The sequence below is a fragment of the Gambusia affinis genome, linkage group LG12 (genome assembly GCF_019740435.1).
Source record: "Gambusia affinis linkage group LG12, SWU_Gaff_1.0, whole genome shotgun sequence".
NCBI lineage: Eukaryota > Metazoa > Chordata > Actinopteri > Cyprinodontiformes > Poeciliidae > Gambusia > Gambusia affinis.
In genome coordinates, this window is record NC_057879.1 from 15,154,149 (window position 1) to 15,181,387 (window position 27,239).

Here is a 27,239-nt window from a genome sequence, read left to right on the forward strand (position 1 = left end):
AGCTAGCTTAGCACCTTGACAGGGATAATTATGCTCTCAGTGTAAGGATGTTGCAGAACAAAGTGGATAAAGAAAATGTGTTAGACCATGAACAGAATAAGAAGAAAACAACAAAACTTGTTTTAAAGAAATACACGTACTAAAAATCTGAGGGCCGGTTTGTGAAGCCTGTTAAGCAGTGATTTTAACTTGGATGAGCACTTACTTAAATTACTTGAGCCTGATTGGACATCGTCACACCTCCTAATCCTAGTTTTCCCTTAGAGGTGACAAATAAAGTCAAGATGCACTGACTGGATCTTGTTTTTGTGAAACATCCCTCTGCTGTTTTCCCTGTGTGGATAAGTTAACTCTTTAGAACAAAAGGGATACAAAATCTTATTTGATGTATAGTGAGAAGTTTCTATTCTTTCTTTTTTGTTTTTTTATTCTTCTCTTCTGAGTAAATTGTGTCTAATCCAGTGCATTGCTGCTCCCTATTAGGCTGTAGAGAACACAGTAAGCTATACAGTGTGTTTATTTGGATGACCTGTTACAACTTGAGAGAATATTGGGAGTGACATTATTCCAAAGAGGTGTAGTTTAAACTGAAAAAGAAGCTACAAAGCCACTGTACAGTCGTCTTCTGACATGACATTATATACAGACAAGGTGTAGCGTCTTACAAACAAAACCACCAGTTCTTTCAATTACGTTTGTGTTGCTGGCTGATCGTGAACTCAGCCTGTAAAAAAATAATAAAGTGATGCATATTCCTGTAAACTGTGTGTAAAAGTTGTTATGTATGCATCCAAGCAAATGGTGGACACTTCTGGGTCAATTGTAATTTGAATCTGTTCCCTCAATGTACAATTAAAACACTACTGAGGAGCGGTGTGCTCCAATTATATTTTCCCTAATGTTCAAACATTTCAACAGTGTGTACTTCACTCCCACTCAACATCTAGAGTTCTCCGACAGGCCTTAGGAATACTTCATCTGTAGAGCTTTTCAGAGTGCCCCAGATCTATCATCGCAGGGCCATTGAGGCTCATTGTGTGCATCCATTAACTGTATCTGTGGCAGACCTTTACAAAGGGCCAATCTGAAGAGGGTCACTGGTGCATGGGCCCCAGCCATCATAAATCTGGTGCAGACCAGAGATGAACCTCCCCTGTGTTCAACTGTGAGTGGTCTAATCAGTGCTACCACTTCTTGGGTGGGATGGTGGGGATTAAGTAGTTGATGGGAACTCGGGACACAGACACAGGGTCCATAAAGCATCACTCTTTTTTTTTTTTTTTGCCAAGTTCATAGACTAATGACTGCAGACTAATCATTCAGCACGTGTGTATTGCTTGAAGGTCAATTAGTTTTCAGTGCTGGGCAGTCCCAGTACCCATACAACCTTAATGTACACCATAATACAAGAAAGACTGTCTGGAACTTTTGCAAAATTTCCATTATCTTTGCTTTCCACATATTTTAACAGAGTGTTGCAATTTGGTGTACCATAAAGTAGAACATGGTACAGAATGTTTTGCACATGAAAACCAGAATCTTATTTGATGCTTCCATATGCAGCCCCTTTTAATTTGATAACCCCAAATACAATTATATAATCTAATTCCTTTCATATGTCATCTAATAAGTAAGCATATTCCCCTTATGGGTAATTTAATCTCAGTATAAAGTCAGCTGTTCTATAAGGGTTTCAGAGGGAGAGAGCATCATCAAGAAACACATCAGAAAGGTCATTGATAAAGTTGTGAAAAAGTTTAAAACGGGGTTAGGTTAGAAAACAATATCCTGAGCTTGTTTTGGGCACTGTCCCATCAATCATCTGAAAATGGAAAGAGTATTGCACAACTGAAAACCTTCTAAAGTACGGTCCTCCACCAAAACTGGCTGACTGGGTAAGGTGAACATTAATCAGAGAGGCCAAGAGGCTCGTTGTAACTCTGGAGCTTTACAGTTCAGGCGGGGAAATGGGTTGACAGGACAACTATTTGTCATGCACTCCACAAATGTGGTCTACACTGTAAAAAGTAATAAGTTCACTTTACTTAAAAAAAGTTAGGAAACCGATTGCCTCAAAATCTTCAAGTAAAGTAGCTAAAAATAACTATGTTTAGACCACTCAGATAAAGGCAGTAAACCTGAGTACCGTTAACTCAAAATCATTAGTAAAGTTGACTATGAAATGTCAATTATGACTACTTCAAATTGTGAGTTATGTCAATTAAGCAGTACTCATAAAAATAAGTTATGCTTACACGTTTAAGAGTTCACATTACTTGCAAAATATCAGGAAACCAATTGCCTTGATATGTTCAAGTAAGATGAACCAAAAGTGTTAAGTTATTGGAACGAAGAGCCAACAGACAACAGTTTGAATGGAAAAAAATATTTAATAATTAAACAAGTTTACCTTAAATACAAGGTTCTCAAGTGTGGTTACATACACACTAACCTGGAAACAAAGTTTTCCATAGACTTTTTTAGGGAAAAAAAAATGACAACTTTTTTTCTAGGGTAGCCTTCAATCTAATATTGAATCCTTCAAATGGCCCTCAGTCTTTAAAATTTTGAGAATCCCTGCTTAAATGTCTTTGTTGACTGGTGTGAAACAAAAACTCAATTCTCAATACTAGAGCCCAACATTTATCATAACATTGATAAAGTAAATAGTGAAGTAGTGAAGTGAAGTAATGTTTCTCCTCATTAACATAAAACCATTTAGTAGTCTGCAAATGCAATGATGCTCTCTCCAACAAAAAAAGAATCAAACAAGAAATAAAAATCACTTTTCCAATAAGGGTAAAGGCATCAACGTTGATCCATAATGTCACATCACATTCACTCATTGCATCAGAAGATTTTTGAGTGATTGTATTTTTGGTTTTAGGGATTTATGTCCAAGTGAGAAGCACCCTTTGGATGAAGTCAAAGGTGTACTTCAGTTGTTGAGGGTACTCCAAATTCAGAGTATAAATAAGTCCAAAGAGCAAGCACATGGCATGTGGAAGATTCCCAAGATCATTCATGACAAGACTTCCTTCCAAAATGATGGCAGTACTTGAAGACTGGAGGTGCAGTGAGTCAGTGGAGGCCTGCCTGTCCTCAGGAATGATGGTCAGGATCCCAATGGGGTGTGAGACACGTCTGGGTCTTCGCAGTCCTAACAACAATAAACACCACAATTACATATCAACATAACACTTCTTTAGGGTGACCAGACGTCCTCTTTCCCGGACATGTCCTACTTTTCAGACCTAAAAAATGTCCGGGGAATTTAAAAATCGTTAGGATTTTGGTCAACTGCCTCAAAACACATTACATAGCTTACAGTGCATTGTGATTACATTGCCACTCCGTTCCACTACTCCATTCCAGGTTTCTTTGTATGGCAAGAAATCGGTGCACATGTACACACATGTGCTACCGATTCTTGTGCTACACTAGTTCTACCCCACATCTCCCGTCTCCCCATCTCCACCCCCGTTGGCGCATGTGTGTCCATGATTCTACCCCCGCCAACAAAAAAAAGAAGTCTCCTCCTTTTCAGAAACCCAAATCTGGTGACCCTACACTTCTTCATCACGGCAGCTTCTCCTACAGTTTACAGCTGCCCTACCTATGGCAGTCTACTCATCATAAGCCTTCTATAACAGTACAGCGGCTTTTTAACCCGCCAACATCTTTATCCTTATCCCTTTTCCTTTTTTTGTTTTGCGCCCCGGACAGCGTTTTTGCACTGCCGCTCCATCTTGTTGCCACTAAATAAACATGATATTTTCGACTAACGTTAGTCCCAGGCATCGCTAAATCATTACACATAAAGTTAACCTCAAAACCTGGACTTACGGATGAATTATACGGCCGAGATAACGAATATAAGTTTGCTAAAAAACAGTGGGACTTACCGTGACAAAACTTAGCTGCAGCAACCGCCGTATTGTTGACAGTTCTTCTTTCAAACACGTCGTCACTCGTCAGTGTCCAATGCGCATGTGCGTTCAACGAGAGCTGCCGAATGATGCCGAGTTTTCTGCTGGTTATGCAGATGCGTTTTGCTCACTCATAACTCCAAGTTCGGGTTACTTGCTGCTGATAAGTTTGATTACTTGCCTCAGTAGAAAGTTGTCTTTGCTAAGTTTAAGTTAGTATAGTCAACAGAGTAAGCTGGAATGAGTTCAGGTCACTTTTCTTTTTGAGTACACTTTACTTTTACATTTTACAGTGACAGGGAAGAGTGGTAAGAAGAAAAACACTTTGAAAGAAAACCAAATAAAGTACTTTTTGTAATGTCTGACAGCTCATGTATTGGATACAGATAACATGTGGTGAGAATGTGCTCTGATCAAATTAGACCAAAATGTAACTTTTGAAAAAGGCGATGTGTGATAGAAAACTAACACTGCAAATGGCCTTGAATACACCATCAATGGTAAAACAAGGTAGTGAAAGCCTGAGGTTCATGTGGGAAGAAAAGCTGGTCAGAGTTGATAGAAAGATGGAAGTGGAGCTAAAACGACAAGAAAGTAGTTTGCTTTATTTTGCTTCTATTTTGTTTTATTAAAGCTCTGTCAAATTAAAACGACTTGTGCCAAAATCCCAACCACCATTTGTAAAATTGGCATACATTATTGCCTTGCTAGATTTGCTTTCCTGCTCTTGGAATGCTAAGCAGTATTCCAGAATGTTTTGGCATGCTTATAAAAGTGTCCCGCTAATTTGCATACAAGGCCTTGGGAATAGCTCATTTCTACATGCAATAGATCATTGTTTGAGTTCAGTTGTTCTAAGAAAAATCAGCAGGAGGAATTTTCCTTAACACTCACTATCTAACAGTTTGAGGCCAATAATTTACATTTTATGGCTTTGCATTTCTTTCTGCTCTGTACCTCCAGATTTGGAGGCATCTCAGTCAGCATATCTCCCACTGGAGTCTGTGGGTGTCCTCTTAAGCGAAATGAGCTCCTATTGGTCTTCCAAATGCCTTCTACCCACACACATCAAAACGCTCCCCTCTCATCTCCAATCGGTTCCTTGTAAATCCTGGCAGTCATTACAGTGTCTGAAACACAAAAGAAACGTTTCTACCTTAATACTGTCCCCGGGTGCACAGAGATGAAGAGCGGCTATTGGCAAAAAGAGAAGAGTGCCTCTGCAGAAGCCCCGGTCCTCCTCTTTTTTCACATCGTGAATGATCAAGCCTCAGAGGAAGATTCAAGTCGAGTGTTTGGAAGTTAGTGGCTTCTTTTGCTTCCAAACACTGCAGGGTTATTGATGAACTACAGTTCATCAATAAATCACTTAATTTCTCACATCAGTTATACAATTCATCATGTTTGGTGGTCGATGTCAAAAAATGGTTTTAATAAGGCTCTGATGAGATGAACAAGATCAGAACTCTGTAAGTATTGATGCTAAATTCAGGTTGACGGAATGTGGTCACCATAACAAATCTCCTTCCCAAAATATGTACTCCAACAAACATGTTTTACTACTGTTTTAAATCAGTCTTCAATCTGAAATTTGTAAATTTGATTTTAGCTTCTACCTCACAGATTTCCAGTGACCTGTCTGTCTCCAATGAAGTTCTTATGTAACACATATGTGCTAGACTAAACAAATTAAGCAGGACACACTTCAAACTGGTGTACTGAAGCAGTTTATTGAAATGCAAGTACGTTCTAATTTTCAATGTAGTCTATTGGTTACCATAGGGCTTTTATCCAGGGACAAATGTATTATGAAATAGATTGATGAAGCTCCAAATTTTATTTTCATCACAATAAATGCCATTGTGATAATTTTGCATAGTCCATACCTAGTGCTCAGTACCTAAGCATTGCTGAAGAGCATGTGCCATTTCATTGGAACTGTATTTTTTGATGACTGTCACATCTTTTAGCATGATAATCTGCCCTACTGCAAAGCTAAACTGGTTTAGGAATTATTTGGGAAGCACAAAAACAAGTTTGAGGTCCCAGCTTGGCCTCCAAATGACCTAGGAGTGAATAGAATGATGTATCTTTGGAATGTGCAGGATTAAAAGACTGACACATGGATGCCCCACTTATCAAGTTTCAGGAACTAAATGATCTGCTGCTAACATCTTGGTGCCAGTGTCCATGACCTAAAAATAGCAGTAATCAAACCACTGCTGAAAGACAAAACAATCTGGACAAATCACTACTGAAAATTTCAAGCCAGTCTCCAATATTACATTCATTGACCAGGTTAATAAAACAAAAGTAGAAACGTTAAATACCTTCTTAACAATTACCAACTGCTTTCATGTCTTTAATTCTGGTTTTTCCAGACTGAAACATCTTGGGTTCCATACTGAACCCAAGATGCTCAATCTTGTGCTCCAGTCTTGTCAAAGAGATAATTGACTTCTGCGTAAGTACAGGCTGTTACTGTGTGATTTCAGTGCAACATTATATTTATCTTTAGTTCAACTGATTACTGTAACATTGTCTTCACAGTTCTGCCTAAAATATCAGACAGCCACTGTTGATCCAGAAAAATGCTGCTCATGTCCTCACTAAAACTAAGCAATAGAGCAAATTACCCCAATTGCCTGGCTTAGCTCCAAAGTACATTAAACCACTTTAATTAAACAAACAATAAAAGAAGCAGATACTTATGAAAAGAGCATGACCAATGTGCAAATACGAATATTGTCCTTGATGATGCTGTACTCCGTAGACTGCTTCAGTGATCCACTAGTGGGATCAGCAGCCGAGATCCCCATCACCGGATACCTTCTGGTGACGGAGGGAGCATAAGTTGGACAAAATATGATCTGTTTGCATAGACGACTGAATTTTTCCCATTATTCATTTCTTGTGTTTGTAACATTGATGACTTAATAAGAAGAGGCACAGGACATAACCTGCAGAGAAATGAAGCAGACATTATGTTTTTGTGGAAATCAAAAACATATATAAAGAGAAACTCAACATGGCTTCCTGTTTGTGAATGTTTGGTATAAAATTTAGGTTCACTCATGCATAACAATGTGTTTTATTAAATGGCAGTCATATCTGGTGTAGTTTAAGGAATTTCCCTGTCTGCATTCAGTTGGAGATAAGATTATCCCTACTGGTGTACAATGGCTCATTTTACAGCTAGTAGAGATATTGTCAAAAGAGATTATACATGTAATCCCTTTTCAGAGTCTCTTCTGTAAAATCCACAGAATATACATTGTGTGCTGAAAAAAATGAGAAAACAGAGTCAATTTTTTTAGGCTTAGCAACTTAAATTTGAATTGCGCCGCTTGCTTACATGCTGTTGTCAATGATATTTGGAATCTTCGTCAGAAAGCTGAAGTGATTCTCTCCCTATCTCTCCTTCTTTGTGTATCTTCTTGCATTTTCAAATAAAAATGCTGAGTGACATCTTTTCCCTCAGGCTTTTACTTAAAATGGACCCGCTATGAAGCTACACTGGGCTTCAGAAGCTGTACAGTGACAGGTCTGGGTCTCCAAAATGACACCAGCTACAGAGGAGAAGCACTGTTTGCAAAAAAAAAAAAAAAAAAAAAAAACGAAACATAGAGCGAAACAAAGCAACTGTAAGAGTTGTAGTGCATGTCAGAGAGCAGACAGATAAACAGCAGAAACGTCTCAAAGAGGGAGAGCCGATCATCCAGCTTTTTGTTTTTTTGTTCTCTGCTCTCTGGTTTGCAATGCTGTGCCATATGCTATGTTGGAGCTTAGATCTAGAAATCCAGCAAAACAAGGTCATTCTGCAGCACTCCCACGCATCTCAGTTCTGTGACAAGTTGGGGACATACAGTGTCAAGAAAAAAATGTTGCCTTCTTTTTTTTTTTCCTTTTTTATCACACTTTTAAATTTTAGTCATTGAAATAATTGTAAGAGGATAACCTGTGTAATTACAAAAGGTTGGTTTTAAATGAGGAATTTATTCATTTTTAGGAGAAAACACTTTAAAATAACCCCGTGTGAAAAAGTATTTGCCCCTCAGCTTACTGCTGTGTGCTGGGTTAACTGGTATGTTTATATAAAAAATTGTCTGTTCAGGGATTTACTATTAGCTCCCTCTTGGAAGGTGAGAGGTCAGCATTCTCAGCAAAGCCTGCTGAGAGTGCTACGATAAACTGACAGCCACTTTCCTTAAATAAAATTCTGGTTTCTTAATGTCGTTTTCTACATAATCTATGCATCTGTGCTGATGGTAGAAACATTTAAGGAGGAACAGATTCACCTTTAAAACACCTATTATTACGGTGCAAACCACTTCAACAATTCACTATACAGAACTACAAATTAAAAAAGACACCAACATATTCAAAAACACACCGACATTAAGTAAGCAAATTACATATTACGAAAACATAACATCAACTGAGTACAATTACAAATTAGGAAAACACAACATTGACATGGAAGTCATAGGTTCCAGTGAGAAACCTGAGGCATTGCTAACTGGACGACACTGCTGGACAACTTTTGACTTTAGAAATGAAAGTTATTCTGGCATTTGACCTGACATTTGTTTTACCAGATTACAGCTGAAGCTATTTCACATCTGCAGTCCTCTGACTAGTCATGAAAACGTATACTCAATACAACAATAAAACAAGACAGAACACATGACACTACAAATTGCTTTCCAATCACAACACACACGCCCACACGCACGCACACACACACAGTTATGCAGTTAATGTTTGCAGTTTCCAATTTACACTGTTACAGAGCAGACATGCATGTTTTACTGTCACCGTACACCAAGAAATTAATTGGCATTGCTCATCCAATTATTGATTAATGTGTCCTAATGATGTCTCACTGTTTTCTATTTCAGGTACTAATGGACAGCAACAGAACCCAAACTTAGCATGTTGATTTTATAATTTCAATACCAGAGAATCTGCAAAAAAATAAATAAATATTACCCCTAAAAAGTAGCCTAAAAATGCAAAAACAGACCAGCATTTTCAATTAATTATGGCTAAAACTCCTACTGAAATAAATTAAATCAAAATGTCTTATTGAATGTTGAGCATCTCTTGGTGTTGAAAGGTGAAAAAAATTAACTAAAATTCTTGTGCACTCCATAACTGGTTGCCATATTTCCCCCCTAATCAGAATATATATGTATTGTTGTTTAGTCTGTATAATTAAACACAACATTGTAGACATGAAGGCATTCATGAGACCAAGCAGCTTCTCATGACACTTGTAGTTTAGAATAAAACTGATGGCCACCTCTTTTCATTTAACGCTTCCACTTCCCACTCAGGAGCTGACCCAGTTGGCACGTCTGCAGTCACTGCACTTCATCACTGTGCATGTTCACACTATAGAGACAACAGCACTGAAAATGATTGGGCACACTGCAGGCATGCTCTCTTCTTTGACGTGTTATATTGTTCTTGTTTGTGTCCATGACCACTTTCAGTATGCAGAGAACACCAATAATAAAGTCGCTTTGGATGTCTGAGCTCTGTGTTTGGGGCTTTGAAAGCATGGAGATGAATTATTCTTGTTGGCAGGCCTGCATAACTGCTTGTTTATAAACTGAAGCATTTATAGGTTTCTTAGTTTTGGCACCTCTATCCTCATCTGTCTTTTTTGTTCTGCTTTTCTTTTCACAGATGAAGTGATGCTTATAAGAAGGGAAACATCACAACATAATGCCAGGGTATTTAGAAGAAATGTTGGTATTCCATTATCTTAGAGCACATGACACCAGTTTTTCTGTCTGGTCCTAAACAAGCAATATTACAGAGCAAGACAAAAAGAACATATAACTTTTGAGTAATCAAAATATGCTTTCTGCTGCAAAACTCTGTGCACGGAAACACACTGGTGTGACACAGGAGTCAGAGACAGGTCTGCAAAACTGAATTCTCATGACATATTTTGCTGTCATGCCTCCTGCCTCTTATGGATGTTGTTAGTTGCTCACAGGACACCATTTGCTCTGGCATCAAATGTTGCTGTAGTCAGTGAATCACAGTTTTTGCACCGAAGGACACCTTGTACATACCTCAGAGACGGTACCAGCTGTGAGAGAACAGCAGCATTTATGCCCTTGGGAATGAGAACAAGTTGGCCTTTAAATGTCTTGAAAAATATGTGAAAACAACGCTGCAGCTTTAGAAGCTTCTGACAGGCTCATCAGCATCATTTGAGTCAACCTAACTTGACCTACATAAGTCTGGTTCAACTTTGAAAACAGTTTACAAATGTCTCAGGGTACTAAGTTTATCTTCGCAAACAGCAGCGTATACCACAGAACTGTCAATTTCAAACACATCTTGATAAAATATGTGAATAAATCACATATAATAGGATAATGGAGTATTTGAATGGATTTTATGTCTGTGCAAAACCAAAAGCAGCTAAACAATATTCCAGTGCTCCAAAACTGGAGCACTGGTTAAAAATAATCTAAATTTGTATACATTGTTGCCAATGACTGATAAATAATCTAATTGACATGTGTCAAACTCAACATCCGTAGCAATGTAGCTTTTTCTGTTACCATGTAAACTCCAAAAACTGAAGACTTTAGTTTTCAACAAATCTGCAAAACTCACTCAAAGTTCACACAAAATCTACAGATTCCCAAATTCTTTTCTGATTTTTGCCACATTTTTTTCTCAAAATTGGCCAAGAACATTGGGTGTATGTGACAGTTGCCTCAGCCTTCCTTGATGTCAAGTTATAGTCTGTAGTTCATACAGCAATTAATTAAAAGTCATATTTAACATCATACATTAGCACAATCATAAAAATAGCACAACCGGCCCTTTAAGAACATTCAGAATTTTGACATGGCCCAAAATAAAGATGAGTGTGACACCCTTGATCTAATTGTTTTGGTATTTGTCTGAGACATTTCCCTATTAAAAGATGAAATACTAAGTCAAATCAGAGCAATAAAATGCATTTTGCAATGTATTTATTCAAAAGGCTAAACAGCGTTTTAAAGAACCTCACAGAGGATGCCAAAGAGTGTTGCCAATGAGCAAACAGCATCATTCCTGGAGTTCCTTGAAGGGCACGTATGTTGACAATTTAAACAGCAGCTTAGCTGCAGTTTCGGCATGCTGAAACTACATTTAAATTACCTGCTCTCTGAGCTTATGTTTCTTTAACCAATTCTGCTTTATTTGTTTATTCATGATGTTCCTAAAAGACACCTAAGGTAAACTTCTCCTGTTTCACTTTATTCCATTTACAGTTACAGAAGCTTTATGGTTCAGCTAACCTTCACGGTACAATGGAGATGAATTGGAAAATAACAATTCAACATGTTTTTTCATGTTTTTACCTTTCTGTTAATTGAAAGCTGGAGTTATTCTACTGTCTGTTGTAGAGTACTTTGGAGCTGTTACTGATTTTTTGTTTTAGGTAAAGTCTTATCTTCCAGCAAATGTATATTGGACATAGATTTGTCTAAAGCCTTAAAGTCATCCAGAAACCTAAACTTCAGTTGGTAAATTGTTAATCACTGCTTTGTAGCATGCCCAATAAATTAAGTAGAATATTGATTCTTTTTTTTTTACTAAAGTATTAAGCTTGACTAAGCTTGATCTGTTTAAGAAACCAAATTGCTGCGATTAATAGAAAGGATCCAACTGTAAAGTGTGTCCTGCAATTTCCATTGTCTGTGTATATTGTTTTTATTTTTTCCTATGAATAAATTTCTTTAATGTCATGCATTTTTGGGGGTTTGCATAAATTTGGCTGCAGCAACATGCAGCAAACCTACATCAGCCCTGTTGTACGGAGCACCAGCTGGTCTTTGTGTCTCTCTGTGAGTATTCGTTTGCCCGCAATAAAATTTTTCCATGGAATAAACAAGTTGAGCAGGGAGTCCTCTCACTGTTTCAGGAGAACATTCTCCTTTGTGCTGTAAGCCACTTTTGCTCTTTGTTCTTTGTGCTAAAAATAATTGCTTGGACAAAAACGGGGAAGGAAAAGAAACAGGAATTTAAATTATTCTGGTAAAAGAGATGAATGTTGTATGGAAAAGTTATTGAAGATTTATTATAGCTTTAAAAAGAACAAAAAGTGTGTTTGATTTTCAGCTTTAAAAGCTTTATAAGTATATTAATAATAACCTTCCGGTAACATTTTTTACAAGAAAAAAAGCTAGAAATCAGTACTGTATAAGCATCTTGTTTAGTGCAGAGGTATGTCTTTTCACATTTAGAGTCTGAATTGTTGTGCCTGTTACAAAATACTTCAACTTTAGACAGATTTGGTGAAGAGTGTCTGTGTAGGTGCAGTGTTGGTCTAGTCTATTCTAATACTTGAATATTGTTTAATCTAAACCATTCCAAACATAGCTCTGGTTCTTGACTCATGTCCTGTCAACAGATTTTCCCACTGAAGCTGTAGTTCTCTGTGGTCCTCCAGCTTTACTAATGCCCCTTTGATCAGGTTTAGTCTATGGCCATATCTTTGTTGTTTTGCAGTTGTTCTATACCTGTTACATTTTTTAGAGGGATTTAAACTTCTCCACAATCCTAAGTCTGACATGTCTGCTGCACTCTTTGCAAAGAGCTCTTTGCTCTTTGTGCACTGGATTTTATTTGGGAGTATCAGGTTAAAAGGGTCCTTAATACAAATGTAGTCAGGTCAGCAGTCAGGAGCTACTGTGAATCTCCGTATGCTCGCGTACTTTGATTAAGGAGTTCAAAAGGACACTAAACCAGGAGTAAAGCTATCCCCACTGTAAGCTGCCCTGCCTTTGAAGCTTGTCTCTATTCAGCACTGAGGGCAAAGAGTGAAATCAAAAAGACGCAGGCATTTGTGAAAATGTTGATCTGAGAAGGAATTAGCCCATACAGGGTGAAAACTAATTTAACATCATCCAGTCACGGTGCAAATCTGCTTTACACCTTCTCAGAGCCGTGGAGTCAACTTCAGCGGAGGGGGAAAAAAATAGTTAAAGCTATTTATTAAATTATGGGAATTTGTTGAATTAAATTTTAAAGTCAAGCAGACAAAGGGAGTCTTATAATTCCCAGTTTATGACTGCTTACTGTTACCAGCTGACATTTGTCAGAGCTGACTGATTATTAGTAGTTCTGCTTTACAATAAAGAGCTGTTATTCACTCAATGACAAACTACAGATGTCAAACTAATAATAGGTTGATTAATGCTCAGTAAAATTGATGTTCACCCTGTAGTTTTTTTTGACAATGTGTGAGTGAAAACTGATGTTCTTTGAACTGACTAAGCTTTGGAGTTTTGTTCCCAACTTGGCTGATGGCTCATCACTCCGGCTCTGAGCCATGCACATAAATGGCTGACTACAATAGAGTCAGCAGACAGGAAAGTCAGGACAACCTAATGCCCTCTTTTCTCCTCCATACAGACAGTTATGTCGCCAACACCCTGTGTAATCAGCTGCACATTGATCTGAGAGCCATCTCCCCATCAGCGCATTTATAAATCACTGATCACAGAAGTCCTGCACTGCAGTAGGCACAAGACACCGTAGCCAATTTGTTACTGGTGGCAAAAAATTATCTGGTTATTGTGAGAATTTGGCCAGGAGGGACTCAAAGCCATAACGACAGCAGGGTGATGGGATGTCAAGTGTTTAAAAGCATGAATAAATTTCGAGGCTTTCACTTGTTTCCCACTATGCCCTCCCTGCTTTGACTTGCTTCTTTGCATATTCAATTTCACAGGAGAATAGAAATATCAAAAGTATTTCTTAGGAGTGAGCAGCTGCTAAATGTGAATGCTTTGCTTAGCCGTTTTCAGCTGTGATAAAGAAAAGTTAGTGAGTTTGTGTGTGAGTAAAATTAAATGAGGAAAATAGATGGTCTGGGTGTCTTTTAATGCGTTTCCATGGTTTATGATTACACATCCTTTTGTGGAGCAGCTCAGCCATTCATGCAAGAGAAACCACAGCAAGATGAGAAATGCCTTGTGAGCACTCACAGGCGGCAGAAAATGACATTGAACATTGGCGTACAAGCTGAAAATCCCCCGCTTCGCTGATATAGATCTTTCGAGAGGAAAGGCGATCATCTTTTTTTTTTTGTCTCAGAGTTTCTCGCACAGTCAACGTGTGCCCTCTCTGCTAGCTGTGACCACACCGTCAGGGGCTGTGTATGCACGGAGACTAATAGCAGGAATGGGTGGGCCCTGATAAATGAGAGCTGATGAATCAGAGAGAGAACAATATCAGCAGGAACGGAGATTTGAGCTGCTGGAGAGATATACGGCTGAAATCTACCACAAAACAAAGCGACGGGAGGCAGCACAATGCCCTGAAAAAGCATTTGTCCTCCAAGGATTTATGTTGTTCCTTTCTTAGTCACTCTTTAATGTTCCAGATGATCAAACAAGGATAATAGGATTAAATCCACAAAGTAGTTTTCAAATGATGATTTCATTTACACAGTAAATAAAACTACCCAAGCCTTTTTGCTCCGCATGAAAAATTATTTACCTGTACACCATATATCTGGTTATGCCATAAAATTGCTGGATGCTGTCTGGTGGGATTTTTATGCAGAGATCAGAATTCATGGTTTCATCAATTATGCCATTTTGCCCAGGTTCTGACCTAGAAATGCAGCTTCAAACCATCTTACCACCACACCACCATCATCTTCTGATCTATCTCATCTGTCTTAGTTTTGTGGCCGATGTAAATAGAAGCATTTCTTCCAAAAATGTTCAGCTTTTGTTTCGACAGTCCATGGATTCCACTGACTTCCTGGATGAGTTGCTGATATATTGTTTGTAGACCAGGCATTCCTTAAAAGCTTTTCTTCTGTTCTGTTTTTTCTACATTTGTGGATAATGTCTCACTCTGTAGTCCTCTGTACTTGCAACATTTTGTTTATCAAGTCCAGAGGACCCCAAAGTCTTCTGGACTCATCAATCCCTCATCAAAAGCATACCTGAATTGTTGCTTTGATTCTGTCATGCATGTTTGAAGAAAAATGGCCTTCTACAGTAATAATCTCAGTGACTGATTGTCATCGGTTCCTAAATTTCTAGATTTCCAGATGCATTATGTTTTCAGCTACAGACAATCTGCTTCACATTGTTTAAAAAAAAAAAAAAAAAAAAAAAAAAAAACTTCACGGCTCTCAGAAGTAAAATCCTCATTTGAACTCAGACAATTTTTGTGTGATATTAAAACCGAAACATTTTGCTGTGACACAAAAAATAATAAAATAAATCTTTAAGGGCCAAAATGCTTATTCAAAGCACAGTCGATCAAGGCTGGATGGAAGAAAAGCTTGATTGAATAACAGGCCTCCTTTTACTGCTTGTGTAGAGGAAATGCAAACACACTGATCTAATATTACACTTGGAGGACAGCTGTGTAGAAATCAAATTGATTGATTTTACACAAGTGACTGGGTCCATGCACAAATGCACTAAAGAGTGCATGTGCCCTGGTAAGCACTCGCTGTCATCTAGACTACTTACTTATTCATTCAAAGGTAGCATGCAGGGGTTGAGAATTCATATGAAATATGTTCTTGCTGCTCAGGGCCAGAAATTTCTATCGATGGCCTGGGCGGCATCCATCTTTTCAAAGTCCACCAAAGGTCACAGGCAGCATAACTCAGAAGCTGGTTTGCATTGGATTCTGGTTTGTATTCTGCATGTTTACCGACACCCCCACCCTCACCCACCGAGGCTGGGTGGCTCTCTCTGTTATACTTGTTCAGCCTTCCACGCACTCATACTTTCTCACAGACACGCAGGCTGGGGAGCCAAGGATGGCTGTCTTGTAAATCTGCTGCGGTGAGGAGTCGCCGGTGGAAGCATTGTTTCACAGTCAATAAAAGCAGCCCTGGGGTGCTTGTAAGAACAGGCAATCTGCAGCCATTTTCCCCTGGAGAACATCCCCGGAGTGCTCCGAGAATTACGAACCGACTTTTTCCTCACATTTGAAGTTAATACTTTGAATAAAACCTGGAAAAATAATAATAATAAAAAAGAATATCTACCAGCACATATTGCAGCATCTAATGAAAAGATAGAGGAGTGAGCATCAGAGCCAAGTTTCACTCTAGGAGAGACAACAAAGCACAGAGAGAGAGAGCCAGCAGCTGATAACACATTTATTATTTATTCATCGTTTTGTATTACTGAGGTGTTCGCTTGCTTCTTTTTTTTTTTTTCTTTTTTATTATTGTGCAGTTTGTATGTAGAAGGTATTCACAGATATTGGCAGAGCAAAATGGTGTCATTCCTACCCGACTTAATTAGCTTGGCAAATAATTTTCTGCCTATTTAAACATGCTTGCCATTTACTATTTTTATCCATTCTTCAGTGAGCTGAAATGTGTAAATGAGACACCGTTTTGTGCAATTATATCACCCGACCTCACTGCACCATCTTGCAAATACACAACGAAAACATGCCTCTCACACAATGGTCATTAATTACGGCTCAGGCTGTCAATTTCAATGATTATTATCCTCAAAACATTCCACATTGTTCCTTAATTTCCTATGTAATGCTTTCAAGCAGCACTCCTGACTGAAGCAGTTTCCACTCTTGCATTATTACAGACTCTCCCAGCACATATCTATAAAAGGGAGAAAGCTGTATGTTTTCAGTGCGGATATTGAGGGAGGTGTGCAGTATTCGCCTTTATGTCCTGGACTCTCTTAGATTGCCAGCGTACCTTCGGGGATAATCTATGTTGTGAAATTGAAGTGGGGTCCAGGAATATCAATTCTTTTCTCCACCCTCAGCAGGCGGAGAAAAAGAAGAAGAAAGAAACAAGACCTGACTGCCTGGTGGATTTGAACCAGTTGGGGCAATCTCAACATCATGATGACAATACAGCAGGGCAGGAGATCTCAGAGGCGATTTACAGCAGATGGAGTTTTAACCATGCGCTATTCTGATGCTGAATTTCTTTGCATTTCCAAGAAAAAGTTTAGCATTTAACACTGACATCAACAAAAAAAGATTCTCACATGCAACTTTTCTTCATAAGACCATCTCATTGGTCAGCGTTTAAGGGGGTTGTTTCCATCTTTTAATCTGTTTTTTTCAGCCAGTAAAACACCTTTTGTGAGATTATCTTTTCAGTTATGTTTCCCATTGAACCTATTTGGTATGGGACTGCTGGATAGCAATCATGGACCTCTCTGTAACCTGAAGAAAGTGACAGTGATATGAACAGTCACAAAGCAGACTTTGCACAAGCTCGATGCAATTTTAAAATGAGCAGCAATTTGACAAATGTTTTCTTTAGAAACTGAAGCCTACATAGCAAGTCCTTTTCAACACAGGCCTGCTTTTTCTTGTCCTGCTCCAATTTATATAAAGACCAAGGCTGCATGAAGAGCTGAAGGTAGCTCCCACTGTAAGCCAACAGGGAATTTAGAAGCAGTGAGTTTGGTGCCACATTATATCCACCGACAGCAGTGTTGACGTCATTTGTGTAAACATGTACATTTGGGGCATATGGGTGGTACAAGTAATTGGCCTGTAAAAGGGGGGCATATCTTTACTGCCATTCTGTTGTAGGAAGTCACTGGATAATGTTCTCTGTAGGAAAGGCAACGCAGGTAGATTGTGATAGCTTATGTGCAGTTGAAACCAGATGTTTACGTACACTGATTAAAAAGACACAAATACATTTTTTTCTCAGTCTGAAGTTAAATCAGACCAAATGTTTATGGCTTTAGCTTAGATAGAATTATCCAAATTATGTTCCAGATGAGCTTTGAGACCAGGTGCAGGTAACCATCGGAAAACAGATACGCTGACACCATAAAGGTATGGAACTGGCAAGTCTCAATACCATGGTAGGCTGTGCATTAATAGATGTTAAGACGACATGCTAACCATGTTTGTTTTTGTGCAGGCAAGGCGTTTTCTCCATGGTTACTAATGGTTAGGCATGTACCTATTCCATATAATTGAGAAACAATATTTGATATCTTTCTACACTTACTTATAAAGTATATGAACATTAATCTTCATACCTTGTAAAGTGTTCGCTGCAAACCCTTGATTACACTGAGGGCGGTCAGTCATTATGATTGACTGCTGCTATCTATCATCTCCATATCTCTCCACATTAAAAGTTGTACAACAAAATGACAAGTTGGGTTTGCATCCTTATCTGTTTGAGCAGCCAATTGCACAACACACTATGTCCATTTTAAAAAGTGAAATCAACAAAATAAAAGCAACATTAGGCTACCATATGTCTGTCTTTTGACAGGGTTTACAGGAGTGCATATGTTGTTTTGACGCATGTCATGGCGAAGTAGGGAGAGTTCTGAAGAGTGTGATGTCATGTGCAAAAGGTTAGAAAGTAGAAGTACCTGCCACTGCCTTTCATGCCCAAGAAATAGGGGGTCTTGGATTAGCTATGAAATTGGTCAGCATTGTCTTTATCAATCTTAATGATAGTAGACAGCTGTACTGGCTAGTACATGGAGATAGGTCCGACCATTCCCTTACATCTTGGATCGGAACTGTGTCATAGATTCATAGCCACTGCGTTGTTTTACCTGCAAGGAAGGATGGTAATTTCTAATACTGCTAGTATGTCCACCTGTATTCAGAAAAAGCTGCAGTGAACATAGTCAAAAACAATGTCTATCTTCACATACTATGTGTCGGATGTGTAAATAATACATTTCATTAACCAAGGAACTAACATTAGCATTGAAAACTGTTTACATCCAGTGTCCTCCTGAAGTCAGCAGGACATTATCTCAGAAGTTTCTTCTTGATATCATCCTGTATCATTGTCCACATATCAGTAAACGTCCTCCTAACCTCCACTTCAAGATAGAATAAAAACCCTTTAAAAATGCAATGTAACACAACATTTTTTTCTGGAGAAAAAGAAGTTGCTGTGAACAAGAATGTACCATGAGAAGATACTGGTAAACTAATAACTCCATGTTAAATAATTTTAGCTATGACTTCAGGGTGTTGGAAATGTGATCCACATTTATTTTCTTTTCCATTTTCACTTTTTGTGTTCCCTAGCTGCTGCCTATTGTTCTACAATGGACAGATGTGTGTAATTTAATAGCCCCCATTCACTCATCTAGGCCTCACAAAGCAAACAAGCAGATGTCTAAAAATGTCAAACTACTTCTTTAATGGTGCACAATCTACTCAAAGTATGTGCTGCTTCAGTGCACACATTGGAAACTTCATTAAAATGTTGAATCACTAAACACATGTCTGCTGGCTCAAGATCAAAGCCAGCAAAAGGGGTTAGTCAAAAGTTAACCTCTTCCATTAAGTGAGTGGAGACAAAAAGACAAAGGGAATTGCTTCTGTTTGAAAACCTCAAGGTAAAATGGAAGTGGCTCGATTGAGCAAATGTGAATCAGCTGCAGTAGAAACAGAACCTGGAGGTCAGACAGTTTGTTTTTTCAACATTAAATCTCGCTCTGCAGTGTAACATTTTGTGTCAACTATAGGAAATGGAGTGCAGAGCTGTGCACACTCTGAGATAAGCTCTGCACACCACAAGGTCACTTGAAAACAAGGGTTCAGTGGCTCTCGAAGGAGCCGGATGAGGATGTTTAACAAAAACACCAGCTAGCCAGAATTTGCTCAGTCTCATTTTACTTAGTCTTTCACAATTGAACATGTAAGAGAACCTAAAGCCTGAAAGGGAAAGAGGAAACAGGGGATTTTCATCAGACAACTGAAACTATTTCTCCAAGTGATTCTTGTTTTCTACCCTAAGAAAATACAAATGGAAGTCTTAAGAGCCAGCGTTGGGATTAGCAGACAATCTTCATCTCGAGGTCAAGTCTAATCTGACGGTGCCCAACAGAACAAATCCCATATAGCAGACAGGTGTGGGATGAGTTTGTTTTCCTCAAGTTTCTGCCCTTGACTGGGAGACACATTGTTAAATCTTGAATTTACAGCTTAGTTTACAACCCCAAAGCAACAAAACTACCATGCAAAAGATTTAAATATTTTTTTTTTTTTAGTTTTCTATAATTTTTGCAAACAAGAAAAAGGTATTAATGATTATCAGCACCTTTGGCAAAATGTCCTCCAGAGAGTTATTTTTATGGAAAAGCTATTGTTCTCAGACAGCACAACTCAAAAAGTAATTAAGCCTCTGAACGCTGTGTACAAGAAATAAAGAAACAGGGGCTTTTAGCTCCAAAATCAGCATTTTATTTGGATGATTGGGGGGGGGTCAGAGATGTATAATTTGTGTTCCAGTACACACCAAAACCTTTTCCAGTCTTAAAGCTGAATCATTAGTCAGTGCCCATTGGCATGTAACCCAGCCCACTCTCCTTTTTTGGTACAAATTCAAATGTTGTGCTGACAAGATCACTACTTTTCTTTTATTTTTTTTTGTCATTTTATTTTTTTTATTTCTTTTTTTATACAAAAAAAAAAAAAAAAACAACAAAAAACGTTAACTTCTACACATGTAATGTCACCCAGAATTGCATTTTTTTCCACTTTTAAATAAATTTGGGAAACAGTTTTTCTTCTCAAATTTTTGTTGTCATGAAAAGATAAAAACATGCAAAAAACTTTAATTTGTTATCCAAATTATACATTTACAAGTTTGGAACTTTTGCACTGCTTCATAATACTACATCCAAAGGAAGAAAAAAAAAGAGAAAGTAAAACAAAACAGTATGTACACACACACATCTTTTTACAGTGAAGTAAATGTTGAAAATATCAGATTATGACTAAGGCAAATTAAGTGTACATAGATCAGACCAAAACAGTTTTTGTTGCATTTGTAAAATACTACATCACCTCAAAAGAAAAAAAAAAATTGAAGGGAAAACAAACAAAAAAATGCTACAAAAAGTGTGATTTATAACTCCCTTTATTTGCAATCAGCTGCATGATTTTAATTTTTTAGTGAGAAACGCTAAAGGTCTATCATACTGTACAGTGCTGCTCTTAATCATTTTCCTTCTTCAAAACAGGAGCATTGGATAATCAAAAAAAAAAAGAAAGAAAGAAAAAAAGCACGTAGAAGCATACCAGAGTGTAACATACTTTGTTTGAAATCACTCCAAAAGTCAGTACCATTAAAGCCTTGAACATAAAACTAATCATTTAGATCCAAAAAAATGTACAAAAAGGCACGTTATATCCCCAGTGCTTCTGTACTGTGAAATTCAAGTTTAACTGAGCGCATTCAATACCGACAATCTGAGTGGCGACAGTCCACCGAGCGTCATTTCCCCACATTCTTCATACTTGGAGCACAGGCTATGCCTAAGCTTTCGACAAGCGTATGTATGCGTATACTACAACAATAAGCCTAGGTTGTTTGTTTTCTTTTTTTTGTGTGTGTGTGTGTGTGTTTTGTTTTTAGAAAAAAATTCTGAAATCAATGTTTATTTGTATTTTTTCAGTCACAGTTCTATCACTCTCATGGGAATATCAGAAGCTGTATGTGTCCTTCAATGGGAAATCTTTCCTTCTCTTCGTTTAAAAAAAAAAAAAAAAATCGTAACTTTTTATCCGTCAAGGTGAGCCTGCGTCTCCTAATCGTCGCTTCCACCGTACATGTCTGCCAGTTTTCTGAAGCGAGGGCCCCAGTCGTTCAGATAATCGTAGTCCTGGTCGCCCCCGCTGCTGGAGGAGTTGAGCGAGCTTAGGGAGCCAGCCGTGGAGCCGCTGCCCTCGTAATCGAACACAAGCAGGGAGTCGTAGGGAGGAGCAGTGGGGTCATTGTCAGCTGCCTTCAGTCCCTTTGCAGAAAAACAAACATAAAAACCCCATTAAGATTTATATTTAACATACAATGTATGAAAAAAACTCTCATCACTGCTTGATATATCAACTAAATAACTCCTGTTATACCCCAGTTAACATAGCCAAAAAAAAAATTTTTTGATAAATGCCAAGACAAAATCGTTGAGGTATTTTATTCCAATGCACTCACAAGCTTATGTACATTTCCTTAATATTTGATACAACTGCTTTAAAACTGTGTGACTTGGGTTAAATTCTTTGGTTATGTCTCCAAAAGCAATTTCTTAAATCTTTCTTAAATATTTCCACACAACCTTTCCTCATGATACCATCTATTATCCCACCACTGGTCCATCCAGCACAAACACACGCCTGCACACGCACACACACGCCCACACACACTCAACATAATGTAAATACATCAATAGATCAATTATTGTGCTGTTCTCAGGCTTCAAGCTTCTCAAATTTGTCTTCCAAATGTCATAAAAATCATTACAATCCAACACTTCCAATTTCCTTTTATCATACCACAAGACATGTCTCATTTAGTTCAATTAACGGATTCTCCATCTTAGAGTGTCCTTGAAGCTCATATTGGTGAGGAAATTACTGTAGATGACAACGCTGTTCTTGCTACACAGCCTTTGTCCAGCTTTTGTCAAAACTTGCTTTTTGACAAAAATTAGTTGATCTGTGCAACACTAAACCATGCATCCCAGCACTGTTCTGATCAGTAGGGCATTCTAACCCCCAACTTACAATTATACAATTTTAGAGGCAGACTATATAGCTTGGATTTCAAATGCTTATTTTTAAAATAATAATAAATAATAATAATAAAAACATTTCTCATGTGAGCCAACTCACATGAGCCTTAAGCTGGACTTGTAGACATCTCAGCTGCTGGATGTGAAGATAAGACCACAGAACCACCTGCACCAAGGATTGAGGCCACATAAACATTGCTCTCTCTCAAGTGCTACTTCTCACAAACAAGCCAATTTACCGTAAAACCTTTCAGCGGGTCTCCCTCCACTTGTTTAAGAAATGAGGTTCTTGCCAAGATTCATCAGACTCGCCTGCTCCTTGGAGAGCCCTCTGCTTTTACTCAGATCATCTTGATGTTTCTAGGATGTAGAAAAATCTGCTTCTTGAAAGCATGACTGGCAGCTTCAGATGCCTGGTAGAATTTTTCTCTCTCTCAATAACCCTTGTGACTGAGACCCTTGCCCTCCTCAGCCATGTCTGTATAGCTCTGATAGGATGTCATCTGCCATCTAGCTCAAAACATCTTTAATATTTTATAGATATCCAGCTCTATAAACCATAGATCCAAGCAAAGACGAGGGCAAGTGGGTTGTTTGCACACGCATGCGCATATCCAGTGTCATCTCGAAGCTCATGATGCAGGTTGGGAGTGGTTCTGTTTTGAAGATTGTACTTGACATTCCCAGAAATCCTCATAGCAGCACCAGAGGTCCTTATGGATTGTTATTGATTTCCAGCCTCATTCACTAACAGGACTCTGGAGACTTGATGGATTGCTAATCTAGGAGTTGAGATGTGCTTTGGCCATGAATCACTTTTGGATGCAAGCCTGGTTTCTTCCTCTTACCACTGGAACTGAGGACACTCGACAAATAATATGTGAATTAAAAGAAGTACATGAACATAACAGAAATGAGGCCTCAGCTCATTGGGCCTTGTCAAAGATTTATAGTTTCCGCTATACAGCCACTATAGTGCTGAAATGCCCTCAAATAAAAGATGGAGTGTATTAAAGTGCCTGGGCACTTAGCCATTATTTTCCACTTGTTAGCTTTGGTTAAGTATTTGCTCAGGGCTGTGATGCTTATCATTTTGTGAAAAATATGACAGATGGATAGTTCATTTCAATTACAACCGTAATAGCTCTGCGGGATATAGCCCTCTCCATCTAAAAGTGGCAGTTTCATAAAGTTAGTCAATAACTGAACTCAGCATTCTAATAAAAGATTTCATTATAACAGAGTTATTCCCTGTTGTAGAAACAATCACAGCCCGTAACTGTGAAATCATGAACTGCCCTCACATTTTGGAGCAGCTCCGTCCTGCAGATAAAGAGAAGTGCAATCAAAACCCCTTCTGCCACAGAAAACCTTGTGAGGGCTGAAATGAGCCACTATGTGAAAAAAAAAAGAAAAAAGAATGCAATCACTTCAAGTTCTCTGCCTGTGTACACCTGTGAACTACAGCGATGTGAGCAAGTTTGTGCTAATGTTTTTAATTTTGCTTTCCTCTGTGAGACCAGGCCAAAAGTTGACTAATGGAGTACTGTTTGTCCAACTAAGAAGTTAGCGTCCTTATGGTAAACATATGCTTGATTTATTTCTGTCCTTCTAATTTAATTAAGAGGCCTGAGCTCTGAGAGAATGTGCACGATTCAGGATTGAGATGAGACACTCTCCCCCTCACTCCCTCCCTTCCCAACTCCTCTTCTTCTCCCCTCTCTCTTGGCAGGCGGCCCTATCAGTTAGGTCATTCCAACTAAATGAGTACGCTGCAGCTACCATTACTTAGCTTTAGGAGTTGTCAATTTTGATACTCTAGACCGACCAACATGGGCATATTCAAGTGAACACTTTTTACACCTGAATATGTTCTGATCTAAACCAGCTCATTATTGCTGAGCTGGCTGTGTGGTTCGCGCTGCTGTCCACCCAGGAGGTAAGCATTCACCAGCTTCAGACTTTTCCAGCATTGATATGTATTTAGTGCCATCAATTGTCTTGCATCAGCTCCAATCACCTTCCCTTTCCCTGCTAAAGAACTACAACTCCACGGTATGATGTTGCCACTACTATACGTTATGATGGGCATTGTATTTTGGCATCAACGATTTTCAGAAAGGGTCACAAATAATACTTGATCTGTAAAGAGATTATCTTTACACGAGATCTTTACAGCTCCTCCAGAGTCAACATGTTCAGGTCAGACTTGCAGTTTTGCAGCTGTGCCATATACTTTCTATTTTCAGGTGATGAATAAGACAGTGCTCTGTGAGATACTCAAAGTGTAGGATGTGGTTTCATAATCTAAGCCTGGTTTAAAGTTATCTAAGGGTGAACTCTAATTGGGTCATTTTGGATTTAGAGGAAATAAGGGGCAGAATATATAAGCTTTCTGCACTTCAGATTTTTCTATGTAAAAAATGGAAACTAACAATTACCTTTCCCTTCACAAAGATTCACTACTTTGTGTTGACCCATCACATACTAGCCTTATACAATACCTCAAAGTTTCTTGTTGATAAATTAAATCCTTGGGCTACGTAAAAATTGCTTTTCTCTTTATATGAGCTGTTGGGACAAGTTTATAACTTGTTTTCATGACTCACAACCGGATGGGGGGGATGGCGCCCGGTTAAAGGGAACTGAGAGATAAATGGTTAGGCAGCAGAGCTGAAAAGAACGAGCTCTAATCTAAAAACATGGGCGCCATCCAAAAACTAGGAGCGAACTTCATTTGTAATGCAGTGAAACTCGTCTGTTGGAGCTTGTGAAAAATATATGACTCCTCTTTTCATTTTACATTCTCCCTTCATGCCGGAGTCAATGATGGCCTCAGGCAAACGAGGGCACTCTGAGCTGTGCACGCCGATAGAAAGACGATGCATTGCTGCTCTCATCTTCTATTACTATGCTGACACATCTCTATCTCCACTTTTCAGAAAGAGGAAAACAATTATATCCAAGTGTGTTAGTATCGTATACATTTTGGGGTTTGTAAGCATCGCAGCAGTGACAAAATTAGAAAGGTTTCTTGGTCTCTGCTGGGAAAACAAACAAAACAAAAAACAGCTCTAATAACTGAATTCAAAGTGTCTGTTTTCCAGCTAAAAGGCAGCCCTTGATGCTGCTCACTCATAAAAGTCTGTTTACCTAGGAAGAAATGTCATAGGACACTCATTCAACTCGAAAATGAAATTCAAGCTTTTCGACTGCGTTGCCATCTTTGGTCTCTTCCTCGGATTTAATTTCACCTCAGAGAGACCCGGCGTCAGTTGTTAGTAACTGTATTCAGCTAATGTGTTTTTACCTCATTGATGAAGTCTCCGATGTCTCCTGGATGGGGTGCTGCTGACCTCATTGGATACTGCGGCTCGGGGTGGAGGGGTCTCTCGTCTAGACGGCGGATTCCCACCGGCTTGATGGCATCAGGCTCTAACGTGTCTGGCTGCTGGAGCTGACTCAGGTCATAATCCTGGGGAACACGCAAACAGATGGAGCTTAGCTGAGCTGTGCGACAAGACCCTGAACCAAGTGAGATTATTTAAACAGATAAAAAAATATCCTGTGCTGCAAAGAGCGTGAAGACGTTCAACTCGGGGGACAAAAAATTTAAAAGTTAAATTGCAGCATGGAGAGTTGAGAGAACATGAGAGGGGACTTTAATCTTCTTTTCTTTAAGGGAACATGCCAAGGAATGACTTGACACATAAGAGCAGCCAGCACTGAAGGGGTTCAAGCTGAGGAGCACATCATACGCTGCAAACTCTCTGTACTCATGCACAGTGCAGCAGGAAGGATGTGCAGGCAACTATTTCGCTCTAATCAATGCCCAGACACGGGATGGTGGATATGCATAAGCCACTGCTAATCCTATTAACATTACCAAGGCAACCTGAATGGCTCGCAGTTTGTGCAAAGTCATGGGCAGGAAGACAGGATGAGAACAGAAGGAGGTGGGGAAAAGAGTTGGAGAAAGAAGCTGTGATGGAGAGCAGAGCAGCTGAGGTGAATGACGGCTGGATGGTATGAGGGCGACGGCAGATATGATAAAGATAATACCATTTGAGAGGCAGTGTGTGCCTAATAGGCGTGCATGATGGATTGTCCCTCTTTAAGAGATTTTCAGTAATCCATCCATCTCTAATATCCCACTTCAAAATTATCTTTGCTCAGCTGCAGATGTACATTCTCACAGTTACTCCCAACGGAAACAGGGATGTTAAAATAAACATGAGTGCAGATAAACCTTATGCACAGGAAACTCAAACGTTGCAAAGTAAGTATGCACACTGACTGTTATATTCATACATGAGGTTCACTAAATTGGTGGACAAAAAGTTATTCCCTTTATATAAAACTATAATAAAACAATGTGATTGTTAATACTGTTTTGGTTTGTCTCTTGGATGTGTTACCAGCTTGACAGATTTGTGGAGTATTTAACTTGTAGCCAAATGTTAGGATATACTCAGGACAGCCAAAAATAAAACTGGGATTTATGCCTAGAGTATTTTAAAAGGTGTCTGTTTATTCAGAACTATCAGTTTGGTAGATAAACCGGGACAGCCATCTTAAGAACATAGCGCATACAAACAGTTCTCTTTTACAAAAATTGAGATTGAACCTGTAGATGATGTATGATGAGTATGCCATCATACTCATCCTCATGAGTATGATGGCAAACTAATCAGGAATTGTGCAGTTTAAATGTTAAATTTACTGAACCTAAGTGCTGCACATTTCTGCCCGG

General features: G+C 38.7%; 1 protein-coding gene across 1 annotated transcript in view; it reads right to left on the reverse strand.

Annotated features, from left to right (window-relative positions):
* Positions 1–20,140: 20,140 nt before the first annotated feature.
* The window catches only part of cdh2 (cadherin 2, type 1, N-cadherin (neuronal)), a 72,774-nt gene continuing 65,675 nt past the window's right edge, over positions 20,141–27,239 (reverse strand). The window contains exons 15-16 of the mRNA XM_044134342.1: positions 25,797–25,961; positions 20,141–21,712 (exon numbers count right to left, since the gene is read on the reverse strand). Of these exons, the coding sequence (XP_043990277.1) occupies positions 21,506–21,712; positions 25,797–25,961 (372 nt within the window). The 3' untranslated portion in view covers positions 20,141–21,505. The remainder of the gene's footprint in view (positions 21,713–25,796; positions 25,962–27,239) is intronic.